At 36.3% G+C, this 15,490-nt stretch overlaps 2 protein-coding genes across 3 annotated transcripts; both read right to left on the reverse strand.

Annotated features, from left to right (window-relative positions):
• Nucleotides 1-2,290: 2,290 nt before the first annotated feature.
• Nucleotides 2,291-10,223, reverse strand: LOC136062621 (transcription factor IIIB 70 kDa subunit-like). 2 transcript variants are annotated; one of them, XM_065761896.1, is made up of 6 exons: nucleotides 9,946-10,223; nucleotides 9,772-9,863; nucleotides 9,603-9,684; nucleotides 5,308-5,383; nucleotides 2,514-2,599; nucleotides 2,291-2,401 (listed from the first exon to the last, which is right to left on the reverse strand). In XM_065761896.1, the coding sequence occupies exons 2-6, from the start codon at nucleotides 9,837-9,839 to the stop codon at nucleotides 2,321-2,323; spliced, it is 393 nt and encodes a 130-aa protein (XP_065617968.1). In that variant the 5' UTR covers nucleotides 9,840-9,863; nucleotides 9,946-10,223; the 3' UTR covers nucleotides 2,291-2,320. The 2 variants fall into 2 exon arrangements, with proteins under 2 accessions (XP_065617968.1, XP_065617967.1); XM_065761895.1 differs by having other exon boundaries at nucleotides 9,951-10,221.
• Nucleotides 10,224-11,413: 1,190 nt separating this feature from the next.
• Nucleotides 11,414-13,504, reverse strand: LOC112038995 (uncharacterized). The gene has a single exon (XM_024071825.2). The coding sequence runs from the start codon at nucleotides 13,502-13,504 to the stop codon at nucleotides 11,414-11,416; it is 2,091 nt and encodes a 696-aa protein (XP_023927593.2).
• Between the last annotated feature and the right edge of the window lie 1,986 nt (nucleotides 13,505-15,490).

The raw sequence follows: 15,490 nt of genomic DNA on the forward strand, positions 1-15,490 counted from the left end.
AGCAATTTTAGCACCGGATACTTACAAATTTTGCTTTATTCGTTGTCGACTGAATTAATTAAGATATTAGTAGTACTCAATATCTTATAAGTTTCCCTGTTCTCAAAAAAAAAAAAATATATATATATATATATATATATATATCTCTCTTAAGTTTCCCTCCATTGAAAGAAATATTTGGGGCTCAAATAAAAAATAAAAAAAAATTTAGTTACAAAATTGGTTAATATCTTTTTATTGGAGGTGTATTTTGATAAATTTACTATTGGATTACATCTTCTTCTTATATCCTCTATGCTTGCAAAATTTCTAGAAAATTAAAGATCAATTGCTATGTCATCAATAAATTGTTTAAATTGTAAGTTTTGTAATTTAAAATTATGCATAAAATATAAGTTTATAGATCATATAATAAATAATATTCGATTGATGCAAAATTTGACATGTGTATTAAACGCGTGAAGAACGTGTAATGCAACGATTAGATTTTCAAAATATGTAGTAATGTTTATTTTATTGATTAAGGTTTAGACTACAACGAATTTTGTAGCTAAACTTTATCCCAAATAAAATAAAATTACATTAATTATGGAGGATTATTGGATGAGATTATGAATAATTGTAAATATTTTCTTTTTTCTTTAGCTAAGGTTTGCTGGATGAGGTAATTGTAAATTACAATTTAAGATAGTCAGCAGCATATTCACTTATTATTCATAAAAGGATTTAGATGCTGGGATAGGTTAACTTAGACCTATCCCCCACACCCCAAAAAAAAAAAAAAAATGATGGGAGTCTAGGAATGTTATGTTTGAATAATATTTATTAGCTGCATTAATTCTTCCTCTGGTTAGACATGGTAATTGCACATGATAGGGGCTGCTTTGTGTTTATAAGCTAACTGCAGAAAATTGAACATATAAATAATATTAGCCCAAAAAATTTATCCAAATCTATTAATTGAATTTATTAAATTTGGGTGACTTATTTTGTGAATTTGTATATGTTAGTGCAAGTGATATCAATGTATTAATGCTTCTTTGCAGCCTTTTTGTTACTCTAATTTTTTTTTTTCCTTTGCAGCCTGATATCAATGTATATGTGCATTTGTTTACAGCTACTGGTAATTAATAAAATCTACTGGTGGGTATAAGTGTATAACCTCTTTATCAAGGCGCTGTCTTTGATAATTAACAACTTTTGGAACTCATTGAAGTGTCATCACTTTTTGTCTTATCTTTGTAGTAAGCAATTTATAGCCTTTTTGACTTTAGAATTCCGTGAGCTAAAATAGGGCCAAATTATTCAGTATGCTACACCAACTATCAAAATTGAGATTTTTAATATGCTTTGAGCTTTAAAGAAAGAACACAAGGAGCTTTTAGTTTGCTATTACGTATGAGTACTTTAATCAATAAGAGTAGATTTATTTTTTATTTTTAGATGGTTTTATTGCAAGTTTTGAATGAATATTGGAAAAATATTTTAGGTTCCTTATGCATGTTACATTTCCATTGCTAATGAATTAGTTTTGCTTGTTTAGTTTGGATATTCTTACTAAAAGATAACATATAAGTGTATTTTTTTAAATGCATGCAGTGGCTTAACAATTTGTGGTGGTGCATGCATGGTAGGGACTAGAGATATAATGGCATGCTTTATTTGAAAATGTAAATTATAGACTTTAGATTTTGCTTTTAGCAATCACTTGACAAAATGCTCTTTAGAGAAATTTTGTTGTTAATAAATTATTGTTTCTAATTTTAAATGATAAGGAGAAAGTTAGACTTTAATTAAAGTAAAATATGATTGAATTCAATATTGTTTGTTATGAATAATTTTTTTTAATTATTTTCACATGCGTCCAAACTAGTTATCAAGAAAAGGGAAAGAGGATTTGTTTTTAACTATGTAAATGGGTTTTTGGACTACTTGTATCTAGCCCACTCTCTCCTTTACCCAATGTGGAGATATGAAAAATTGACAATTTACAATGAAATAGTAGGTAATACCGTAATAGTGTGATTTTAAAACTTAGACCGGTCAAAGAACTGTAAAATAAATANGTGTCCCACAAATACAATTTTTTTTTTAAAAATAAAAATAAAAACACAACTAGGACACACGCATACAGAAGTGTCCTAGGCGTGTCCTGTGTCCAACAAGGGTACGAAACTCGTACCCCAAATGAAGTGTTTGCGCTTCATAGGTTGTCAAACAAGTACAAGATGACCAATTAAACATACAACAAAATAAAGAGTATAAGGTCTTCCGACTATAACTGTAATTTCAAGTTTTAAGGAATCCTATATAAATTTGCTTACCGACATGCAATATAAAGGCAAGCAGCTGCAACTTGATCTGTTTTACGCCCCCTAGTAAAATTCCGTTCAACAGCTATCTGCAAAGTCATACCTAAATCAGATGTTTGAAAATAGTATTCAACTGATGAGGACAACATAGGAAAAATAAAGAAAAAAAAATATAATAAAATAATAATAAAAACACCATACCTGATAAAATGCACAGGCTGGATTAACTATAGAGTCACCACCACTTATATTAAATGTTGTAACGATACTTTCTATCATATCTCTCCCTATGAAAAAAATAACTATTTCTGATTAGAAGTGAAATTACTATTCCGGACTAGAAATGAAATTATTATATCTAATTCCATCTTTATGTATGCATGACTTCTAAAACATGAAAATGGTATGTGAGATTATCAGGGCTTGATTATCTTGTGAAGAATATGGTAGGACGGACTTGTATTTTTCTTTGCCTCATTCATTTTACTGGATTCATGTAAAACTTGCAAAGTTTGAAACTTGTGGGGCCAAGAAGATTTGTTACTTGAACATTGGCAATTGTTTTTGCAAAATAATAAACAATAAGGCAAACCATCCAACTATGGGGGTAGTTTCTATTTGGTCCCTAAAACTTTAATTTAATCGATGTTAAGCCACAATCTAATCTGTGTCAGATTCAATCAATGTACATTATTAAATTGACAAGTAGCTTCATGAGTGCAAGCCTGAGTGCTTCCAGATACCACCCGCTGTGTAATGACACAGTAACTACTTACTGCCCCTGCACCACTGGGTTCTGGTGTACTAACTGGTGGCTCTCTCTCTCTCTCTCTCTCTCTCAACAACTGCCTAAAATTTTTTACATCTGAGTGGTTTCAAATAAACCTTAAATTTTAAAACATTACAATTAAAACAGTTAGAATAATAGCTAAGCGATTAAAATTCACCATTTCTTGTCAACATAAACATTTTGGACAACAGGACAAGTGGTAATTTATCATGGTTTCAAAAATGGTGGTCATGAGTTCCAATCATGTCTCCATTCTACCCCCGAGTTTTAAAAAGAAAGAAACCTAGCAAGATGAACCCCACCCATTGATGGGAGCTTAGGCCTACTTACAACAGGATGAGTACTTCATAAATCCAATTTGGTCACTCTGAGCCTATCTGTATCCATATCCCAGCACAGCTCGAGAAAATTGTTCAACCTTGCTCTAAGATATTGCTTCAAAACATACAATTTTTTTTTATTCTATATACCTTCCCTTGTGTAAAGGAATTCCTGAAACCTGAAAGAACATCCATATAAACCTCTTCTTCTAAATTACCATGAAGACAAGCATTTTTTACCTCAAGCTAATTCACAATCCAATTCAAACTAGTTGCTAGGGATAGGATTACTCATATGAAATTCATGTTCTCTATTGAGGCAAGTCTCTTGATAGTCAATCCCACAGGTCTAAGTGAATGCCTCTGCAACCAATCTGGCCTTGTACCTCTCTATGTACCCACTTGCCTTATGCTTAACTATGAAAACCCACTTGCAGCCGGCTGTCTTTTTTCCATTTAGGCAAGAGAACTAATTCCTAAAATAAATTATTCAAAGCTGTCGTTTCTTCAATCATAGCTTTTTCTTTATATAGGTAATTAGGAACTTTATTAAAAAAAACTATAAAAAGGATACAGGCTGACCTCCGCGTACACAGGCCGTGTACTAAGGAAGGTTAGCAATCAACAAAAAGTACATAAATCTAAGAACTGTACAAGAGAAGAGAAGGCTAGACCACTCATAGCATATTTCTACTATGGATCATGTGAAGGGCAATTAGAGAATCTAAATCGTCATTCTTCTCAGGGCTAAGAGTATGAATATAGCTAGAGGTATCACTTAAAATACCTTGACCCCAAGTAAGTTGACATGTAGACAGCAGATTGGTCTTTAGATCCTGTGTTTGAAATACTTCAACGTGACATCCTTGGTGAGAAGGAGAGCTCTATCACCACATGAGATTATTAATGTTGTTCCACCACAAGAGGTTGTTGGGGTGGTTCTTCGTGCCTCATCGGATCAACATAAGTAACAGTGGAAGGGTGAAGGGGTAATCATATGCAATGCATGAACACCAAATGGGGCTCTTCTTCACTAATGTCCTGCCCTTGAAGAGGAGTGTTCAAACTAGAAACGTAAGCACCAGACTCGAAGTACTTACAAGAATGACAATGGTGACAATATCCTTTGTGGCCAAATAGCCAAGAAATATATACTTAAGAGCACAACGATCCAACAAACCACCTTCGAGACGATGAATGTGAAACATATATAACGCACACAAAGAGTGAGAGGAAATAATTCTGAAGACAAGGGAGGAGATAATAATTCTATAGGAGTTTTGAAATCAAGACACATGATGGCATCCGATTGATAAAATATGTTGCCCTGAAAACATCTACTTGGTAATGCCAAAATGCTGTTAATCTTTATTTGGATGGAAGAATTGGTTTGGCAAACACTTTTTTTTTTGTTATTTAGCCCATTATGCTTGGTGTGGACACTATGGCGAACAAGGAATCATCTTACATTGGAAGATTTGTATGACTCAATGGTTCAGCTAAGCCTATTGACAAAATGGTCTTTCATGAGAACATTGTTTAAATAGTCCCATATTTTGCAACCCAGGGGACCTAATGATATCCATTCTCTTGTAGATTTCATTAATTCTCTCTTTTTTCTTTTGTAATTCTCTAGGCTATCTTATCCACCAGACTACATGAGATAGTTCCCATTTTTCAATAAAATAGTTTTAATTATCAAACAATATTTACAAACCATTTCAAAGTTACACATCAAATAAATAAATAAAACCATTTCAAACTTTACTAAAATGAGTTTTCTTTATGAACATTAACACACTGAATATTGAAATTTAAACTCCTAATAGGACAACCTAACTTAGTAATACATAAAAGTAAACAGTTACAAAGCACAATTACATACCTTTATCTAAAGTCCTCCTAAATGATTCTGAATAGCCACTTTGAATGGATCTTACCACGCTACCTGACAATTTGCTCTGCAGATAAAAGAGTTCCACTATTAAAAAATCAAAACATGTGGCCATAAAATGGAAAATAAAGCACAATATACACTACAATTTATTTGAAGCATTTGAAAAATAATGCAAAGTTGCAAACTATCAGAGTTATAAATCCCACAAACATTGGTCTAAATTTCGTTACAAAAGATAGTTTACTCGTGCCTAAAGATTAAAATAAATATATTAAAAAGGAAAAGATGGTGACATTGACCTAAATATATATTTTGACCGAGTATTATTTATACACTTAAAAATAAACTAACAATGTCTAAGAAGCAAAATCTAAGCATGTACATTTCAATTCATCACAAGCATTAGAAAGAAAAAAAGCAACGATATCAGAGTACAAAATCCTTTTTTTTTTTGGGTAACATAGGGAACCTTTTAAAAGAAAAGCCCTTTAGACTTGCCTCTAGCCAGTAAACCTAAGGGCAACTAACCCCACCCTACAAAATCAATTATAGGGTAACGCATTCACAATTTATGATCATGCCTAGGAGAATCAAAGTACAAAATTCTCACACACACTAATCTAATTTTTTATTACAAATGGCTGTTTACTAACATATAAATATTTGAAAAAAAATTCAAAAATAACATTTTTTTTATAGGTAAGTAGTGCAATTAATCAGAGAAAAAAATAAACTTTGAGTTCACAATGATGATCACAAAGGAACAAAAGAAAATACAAAAATATTATAAGGTAGGTCTAAGTGAAGCTAGGAACTCAAAAACAGATGAACAATCAGAAAAATCCCAACACCATGCCCAAAGAGTTTGTTGAAACACAAATTTTAATTGGTCTAACGAAATTACATTGTCCTTAAACAAGTGACCATTCCACTCCTTCCAAACAATCCACATGAAACACCCCGGTACCATATTCCATATTACAGAGCCATGCTTCCCAAACCAGTTCCTCCAACAAAATAATAAAGTCACAACAGTCCCCAGCATAACCCAATTAATCCCAAATATCAAAAACACATCCCCCATAGAGCATGGGCAACATCACAATGCAGTAAAACATGATCCACTGACTCCCCATTACTTCAACACATACAACACCAATTCACCAAAGGCAACCCCTTTCTCATAAGATTATCCAAAGTAAGGATCCGACCTAAAGCTACTATCCACATAAAGAACGCAACCCTTTTAGGAACCTTAATGGACCAAATACCCTTCCATGGAAATGGAAACTTAGTAGCAGCCCGAATCACCTGATAAAAAGGCTATCAAATTGGCCACTACCTTTAAGGCACCAACGCATCCTGTCAAACCCCTCACCCCTTGGAAATCGAGAATAAATGTGCTCAAGAAAAGAGAAGACTGCCTCTAATTCCCAATCATGCAAAAAGATTAGGGTACCAAAGCTTAAGGGGAATATCCCCAGCCCACCAATCATGCCAAAAGAGAATACAATTACCTTCTCCAACTACAAATGTCATATGTTGAGAGAATCTATCTCATCCTGCTCTTATACAACACCATAACCCACACCCATGCGTCCTCCTACTAGCTTTAGTACTCCACCCCCCGCAGTCCTACCCATACTTGGTGGCAATAACCCGCTTCCATAAATGAGATGTATCAATTCCCAAAACTCTATAACCATTTCCCTAACAATGCTTGATTAAAATGAACAACTCTCCTAAGCCCCATTCCACCCACCACAACGGGTGAACAAACCTTGTCCATAGCCACCAAGGAGTATTTAAACTCCAACCTATCAGCCATTGATTTAGGGATGGTGAATAAAGATAAATAGTATGTTGAATGGCTTGACAAATTCAACAAAGTGAGTCTACCTCTGTCTGATAAGTAGAGTAGCTTCCAACCCGAAAGTTTCCTCTCCATCTTCTCCATAATGGGATTCCAAATAGAAGTTGCCTTGAATGGAGCACTCAAAGGCATACCCAAATATTTCATTGGTAGACCACTCACCTCCCCAATAGAAACAATTTTTCACTTTTAACCACATTAATCAAACCAGAAACTGCTTCAAAGCATCTCAATGCCAACCTAATGTAAAGTAATTGTTCCCTAGAAGCATCACAAAATAAAATAGTGTCATCAACAAAAAGAATATGTGAAATACTCACTCCTACTGAAGTATTGCGTCCCACATGAAAACCACATAGTAAACCACTTTCCTTAGTTTTCTTCAAAATCCAGCTCAATACCTCTATGACCAAAAGAAACAAAAGAGGTGACAAAGGGTCACCTTGTCTCCAACCCCATGAGCTGCCCAAAAACCCAACAGGAGATCCATTCACCAATACTGAAAAGCAAACAGTAGTGACATGAGCCTCTCCTCCATCTCTCCTCAAAACCCATTCTGCCCAAAAGATAAAATAGAGAATCCAATTCACATGCACTTTCTATATCCAGCTTGCATATCACACTTGGGACACAACTCTTCAATCTGCTATCCAAGCACTCATTAGCATTGAGGACTGAATCTAAAATATGCCTACATCAAAAGAATTTTGTACAAAGTTTTCCTCCAAATCAATCTAAAGGAATCTCTCCAACCCATTACAAGGCCATTCAGCATATACAACACATAGTCAAAAAAAAAAAAATTCTTAATAAAAATTGCTACACCACTATGGGGTACATAACTACAAATATAACCCTTTTTTTTTATTACATATGGAATCTTTCTAAAGAAGAGCCCAATGGACACATCTCCAACTAGTAAAACCTACAGGCAACTGACCTCACCCACTAAAACCAATTGCTGGGTAATACATAGTCAAAATTATCTTTTCAACCCTTTCCATCACATTTGATGGATGAAAGAACCTAAATACAACCCTTTGAACTATTCGAGAGATTGGTTACATCTTATAGACTTAAAGAATCAAAATGAAACTCTTATAATTTTCAAGAACTAAAATAGGTGGTTTGCCCTAAAATACTTATACATGAGAAGCATTTTCAAGACAAGCCACATCAAAATTCTTATTCAAAACAGATATTCCAGGTCTGAATATTTATTTAATCAACCTAATTTGATCTATACTCTTTGCATCTTTGCCATTAACGTTATGGCTTGGATCTTTTTTTCATTCTCTTTTCTTATTTTTTGCTTTGCTGCATTTTTAGCTTTGTATACTTCCTATATAAACTTTCTTTTTCCGCAAGAATAAAAACTCACATGCATCAAATGAAGGAAAATTGTTAAGTAATAGAGCATCAAGCTCTGAGTAACCTCATACCACCATAAAAGGACGGTCATTTTAAGTATGTAAGCTGCAATAACAAACTCTTACTGGCCTGTTTCATTCTTTTTTATTGGTAAGTTACATATGCACCCAATGGATCTTGAACCCATGAGCTAAGCTCATTGGCGGTTTAGATCATTCATTGGAGCATATAATTTAGTGAAACAATCAAGCCAAATCAAAATCAAAAGGCTCAAGCAAAACCAAGAAGAAAAATGAATAAACCATGAATAACACATTCAAACCTCACAATCTGTCAAATAAGCTTCCCTGAAAAACACATAATTGACGCACTTGCTCCAAACCCAATTACCCAAAGTAGGCAGGAGAAATAGTACTTGAGCCAATGTCCTAATAATCACTTTGCAGCAACGCTAACACCAACACCAACACGTGCCAACTAGTACTCAAGTACACAACAGTGAGTTGCTACCATATAACTGAAACCAATACATACGGAAATTTCTACCAATGAAACAAGCATAAGCATCAACCTCAACAAAATGGAGTTTTTCTCGATCAATAAGGAGCCTAGGATAATAACTCAAACCAACCTAACAATATAGATTCAATATTCTCTCTCAGCTAGCTCACTTTACACCCTACTAACCAACAATTATGTAGCAATCCCATTCACTAACATACAAGCCCTAAAAAATGTTTCAAAGTCGCCATCAGCCAAGGCAGCAGACTTATCATTTCAAATTGTTTTGTATCATACGAACAAGACATGGTCTAATTTATGCAACGCGTCTATTATCAAAATCATGGCCAGGAAAAACATAAATAAAGTTTTCCCAAGTTCAATAAGTCTGTATTGAATCTCCGAAGCTAATTTTATTGACTGTATTATCAATAAGCAATCAAATGTCAAATCTTTACAATCACTATTACAGTTTCTCATTTCATAGAGATACAGATACAACACTAATATAAAAAAAGCAGTGACATTGATTACATACCTCTCCTCCCGCACCCTTAACAAAGGAAGGTTCGTCAGTGTACAAATCTTCATGGAGAACTTTCCCACAAACGTCACAACACCTATTGGTTAAACAAATCAATTATATATAAAGCATAACTGTTTTGCACATAATATTTGAAAAGACTAAAAATTTACAAGGTACTTACACCAAGCCATTGGCATAAGACGAAGTAGGCCGATGGTTACCGTTAGCACAACTCAAGAATAGAGCCATAGTTTATTCGAATTCGAAACCAATCTAATTCACAATAACAAAATATTAGAAAAATTATCGTAAGAAAGAATTAATTTTGAGGGGAAAAATGATTGGGGAAGCATACCTTACCTTAATTGGCCTCGAAAGGTTGAAGAATTACAGAGCAGTGCCACTTTAGGAAGAGAAAATAGCTTAGCTTGGCTTGGGGTTTTAGAGCAAGTGAAACAGAGGTCCTCTTCTTCAGGTTATTCAAAGTTCACGAACGCCGAAACCCACCACGAACGCCGCCCACGGTGAACACCGCGACGCCAGTGAGAGATAGCAGAGAGAAAGGGGCAGAGAACGAAGACAGAGCCAAATATATTTGGTTATTTTGCGGTTTTTTTTTTTTTTTTTTTTTTTGCTAAATATTTTTTTTGCGGTTATTTGAGGTTTTAGCAATTTTAGCACCGGATACTTACAAATTTTGCTTTATTCGTTGTCGACTGAATTAATTAAGATATTAGTAGTACTCAATATCTTATAAGTTTCCCTGTTCTCAAAAAAAAAAAATATATATATATATATTATATATATATATCTCTCTTAAGTTTCCCTCCATTGAAAGAAATATTTGGGGCTCAAATAAAAAATAAAAAAAATTTAGTTACAAAATTGGTTAATATCTTTTTATTGGAGGTGTATTTTGATAAATTTACTATTGGATTACATCTTCTTCTTATATCCTCTATGCTTGCAAAATTTCTAGAAAATTAAAGATCAATTGCTATGTCATCAATAATTGTTTAAATTGTAAGTTTTGTAATTTAAAATTATGCATAAATATAAGTTTATAGATCATATAATAAATAATATTCGATTGATGCAAAATTTGACATGTGTATTAAACGCGTGAAGAACGTGTAATGCAACGATTAGATTTTCAAAATATGTAGTAATGTTTATTTTATTGATTAAGGTTTAGACTACAACGAATTTTGTAGCTAAACTTTATCCCAAATAAAATAAAATTACATTAATTATGGAGGATTATTGGATGAGATTATGAATAATTGTAAATATTCTTTTTTTTTCTTTAGCTGGGGTCGTGGACTTGTTGAGGTGACTAAGTGTTACCTCGTCACCTTGTTGGTCGTCCACTTGGGGTCGTGGACTTGTTGAGGTGACTAAGTGTTACCTCGTCATCTTGTTGGTCGTCCACTTGGGGTAGTGGACTTGTTAAGGTGACTAAGTGTTACCTCGTCACCTTGTTGGTCGTCCACTTGGGGTCGTGGACTTGTTGAGGTGACTAAGTGTTACCTCGTCGCCTTGTTGGTCGTCCACTTTGTGGACTGTAATTTATATCCGTCCACTTTGTGGGAGTGTTTACCCTCTTGAGGTGATCCATCCATCTTGTGGACTTTGTAGGAATGCAGGTAGGAAAACATAGTTGTGTCTGAATATTCCTCTTATTAATGAAAAAATCATGCATTTGTAGAAAAGTACTTGCCCCCTTGGGATTAAAAACATATTGTAGCGGAAAATTGACTAAGTAAAACTAGTAATTGTAGAAAAACTAAATAAATTGGGAAATTAAGGAGCGCCGTTGTTCTTCATATTATCTCTACTGGTAGTATTTCCGTAGGTGCTCCGTGTTCTATGGGTGCTGCAACTTTTGCCCGTCTAGCGTTTCGAGGTGGTAGGTTCCCTTCCTTGGCCATGGTCCATTGCTCTTTTATGCACATGGTCTGCTGGTGATCTTCCATCTCCATCATGGCAGTGTAGCACTCGCGTACGGCCACCTGATTTCCTCGTAGCTTTCCAACCCCGTACTTCGTAGGAAATTTGATCATTAGGTGGTATGTTAACGTTATCGCCTTCCATGAATTAAGGGTGGGTCGTCCGATGATAGCATTATAAGCAGATGAGCAGTCGACCACAAGGAAAGTCACCTCCTTAGTGATCTGCTGAGGATAATCACCTAATGTTACCGAAAGCATGATCGCGCCCAATGGGAATACCCTCGTACCTCCAAAACCAACCAGCGGAGCATTTGTCAGTATTAATCGTTTTCTATTAGTCCTCATTTGCTGGAACGCCGGGTAGTATAGGATGTCTACTGAGCTACCATTGTCGATCAGCACCCGGTGCATGTTGAAGTCCCCCACTTGTAAGGTGATGACAAGTGCGTCATCATGAAGATGGTGAAGACGTCGGGCATCCTCTTCTGAGAATCCTACGATCGGGCTCTCTATCCGTGCTATCTTTGGTACGGAGCCCGTTAACTGGACGTTATGAACCATCCTGAGGTATGCCTTTCTGGCCTTCTTGGACGACTCCATAGTTGTCGTGCCCCCTACGATCATTCTTATATCCCCTATAGGTGGTCTGGGGCGCTCATTTTCTTGTCGAGGTGGCTGCTCTTGATGTTGCTGATCCGTCCTTTCCTTACTGACGAACTTCTGCAGTTTTCCCTGTCTAATAAGGGCTTCGATTTGCTGTTTTAAGTCATAGCAATCAGCCGCATCATGTCCGTGATCATGGTGGAAATGGCAATACTTGTCCCTAGATCGCTTATTGGGACCTCCCTTTAACTTTTCAGGAAAGGTCAGGGATCCTTCGTCCTTAATCTGCATTAGTACCTGGTCTATTGGGGCAGTCAACGGGGTGAAATTCCTGAATTTCCCTGCAGGGGGCTTGGAGCGTTTGTCATCCTTTCGATCTCGGTCCTGTCGGGCATCTTCCTGTCGCTCCCTTTTTCTAGGCTTTTCCTCTCGGGCCTGCAAGGCGTCTTCCGCTTTCATGTATTTGGTTGCCCTATAGAGTACTTTCGACATTATTTTAGGGTCGTTCTTGTATAAAGAGAATAGGAATTTGCCCTTCCGCAACCCGTTCGTGAAAGCCACTACCAGTATTTTGTCGTCGGCTTCGTCTATTGATAGCGCTTCCTTATTAAAGCGCATTATGTAGGCCCTCAGCGTCTCGTCCTCCCGTTGCTTAATACTCATTAGGCAGGCTGTGGACTTCTTGTACCTGTGCCCTCCAATGAAATGCGTAGTGAACTGAGCGCTCAGCTCCTTGAAGGTGCTGATGGAGTTTAGCGTCAGTCGGCTGAACCATACCCTTGCGGGGCCTTTGAGTGTTGTGGGGAAGGCCCTGCACATGATCTCGTCTGCTATCCCTTGAAGGTGCATTAGGGTCTTGAAAGTTTCTAGATGGTCCAGAGGATCCTTCACGCTGTCATAACTGTCTATATGCGGCATGCGAAATTTGTGGGGTAGGGGGAAGGAGTTCACGGCCGCAGTGAAAGGCGAGTCGGTGCGGTTGACTAGATCGTCAAGATTACTGGAAACTCGCTTCTTGAGCGCGTTCATCATAACCTCCATCTGTTCCCTCATTGCCTGCATCTCTGCGATAATATATGGCGGAGTCGCATTCGTGAGGGATGGCATGCTCAAGTTCTGCCTCTCTGGTTTGCTTAGGGCGTGGCTGCCTTCAGGTTTCTCCTGATTTTTCCTTGGAGCGCTGGTCCTTTCCTGATCGTCTTGCTGGTCATTCGGTGCTGTATTCTTCTGATGCAGCTGTTCTTCTAAGTCGTGGTTTTGTTTTGTGAGACGTTCCACGGCGGCACCGAGAGTCCGAACTTGTTTCTCGAGGGCGGTCGTGGGTGGTTCATCTCCTTGAACGTCGTTAGTAGTTGCCATCGAGCGAGTGAGTACCATGCAACCCTTTAGTCCGAGAAACGATAGTATGGCTTATGAATCTCAACTGTAAGTCCCCACAGACGGCGCCAACTGATGATGCCAAAAATATCACCAGTGAGCCGTACGTACTCGCACGCCCAAAAAGCAACCTGCACAACACAAGAAAGGGAAAAGACCTAAGCAGAGAGCACTGGTGTGGTGCCGGCCCAATACCCTCCGAAGGTCAAGTTAGAACTCTTTTCAACTTTAGAGTGCTAGGGAGGGGATAATTATGCGTACCTCGATTTGTGAGGGTATTGGGGCTTTTATAGTAGTCGAAAGTTGACATTTTTTACTTGAAGTCGAAGTCTTTCCTTGTAGAAATCCTCTTGAGGAGTCCCAAATGTGATGGACAAGTCATATTCCTTATAAAGAAGATCTCCATCGATGCACGCAGCTTCTAGAACCCTAATTGCGCTAGGACTCTAATTACCCCTAAAATCTAGGGGGTGTGCCCGCAAGTATTCCCATATAGGGATTCTGTCTGACACGTGGCCAGCAAATCCGTTCTCACCGAGTCTTGCACCTGATGGGCCCGTCCATCAACATTGCTTGGATCTGTCAGCTTATTTTCTCCTCTTCACTTTACTAAACCATCAAAATCTCTTCAACAAACTTTATTATTTTAGTTTTATTCTCTTGTGGTTTGCTAATCAATTCCCTTTTCCATGTGGATTCGACCTCGAACTTACCAAGTTATTACTTCACGACAATCCTGCACTTAGGAGCATTATTTAAGTTGCAGCAAGTTTTTGGAGCCGTTGCCGGGGATTAGGCGATTAAAGAAGTGTTCCACTTCGTTTGGAGAGGTTTTTGGCATTAAATTTCTTCACATATTTGGTAATATCTCTCCAACTCTTTTTTTTTTAAGTGATTTAGTTTCTTTTAGAGTTTTTCTTTTCTTTTTACTTCTTTTTTTATTGTTCGAGGTATTTGTTTTATTTTATTTTCTTTTTCTTTTTCTTTCTTGCTTTACTATTGCATTCGTGTTTGGTGTCATGATAGTGATAATCACTTGGTTAGAATTGAATCTAATAATTTGTTTGGCAATTTATCTGATTCTTTCACAAATTCTCACACACTTTATATCATGGCGGACTTAGAGAGTAATCATGGTGATGAGAATAATCTAAATAACGAAGACTTCCATAATCACCAACCCATTAGAACTCTTAGGGATAATTTGCAACCTACTAGGAGTAGCACACCATCATGCATCATTTTTCCAACTAATGCAAATAATTTTAATTTTAAGCCTAGTATGATTTCATTGCTTCCTAAATTTCATGACTTAGATTTTGAAAATACTTACCTATACTTTAAGGAATTTGAGGAGGTATGTTCTACCTTCCATGACCAACCATGTAATGAAGAGACCATTAGGTTGAAGTTGTTCCCTTTTTCTCTTAAAGAAAAGGCAAAAACTTGGCTTAATTCTTTGAGACCTAGGTCAATTGGTACTTGGCAAGAGATGCAAACTGATTTTTTTAATTTTTTCCAATTCATGGGACTAATGCACTTAAAAGACAAATAATGAATTTTTCACAAAAAGATAAATGAGACATTTTATCAATGTTGGGAAAGATTTAAAGATTTGTTTAAACGTTCATAGAAAAAACTAATTATACGCCAAGTTTCATAGTCATGATTTGGACAAGCATTAAACAAATCTTTAAATCTTTCCCAACATTGATAAAATGTCTCATTATCTTTTTGTGAAAAAATCATTATTTGCCTTTTAAGTGTATTAGTCCTATGAATTGCAAAAAAATTTCTTTAAAAACTCAGTTTGCATCTCTTGCCAAGTACCAGTTGACCTAGTTCTCAAAGAATTAAGCTAAGTTTTTGCCTTGTCTTTAAGAGAAAAAGGGAACAACTTCAACCTAATGGTCTCTACATTACATGATTGGTCATGGAAGGTAGAACATACCTCCTCAAATTCCTTAA

Source organism: Quercus suber, unplaced genomic scaffold, assembly GCF_002906115.3.
Source record: "Quercus suber isolate HL8 unplaced genomic scaffold, Cork oak 2.0 scaffold_433, whole genome shotgun sequence".
In the NCBI taxonomy this organism is placed as follows: Eukaryota; Viridiplantae; Streptophyta; class Magnoliopsida; order Fagales; family Fagaceae; genus Quercus; species Quercus suber.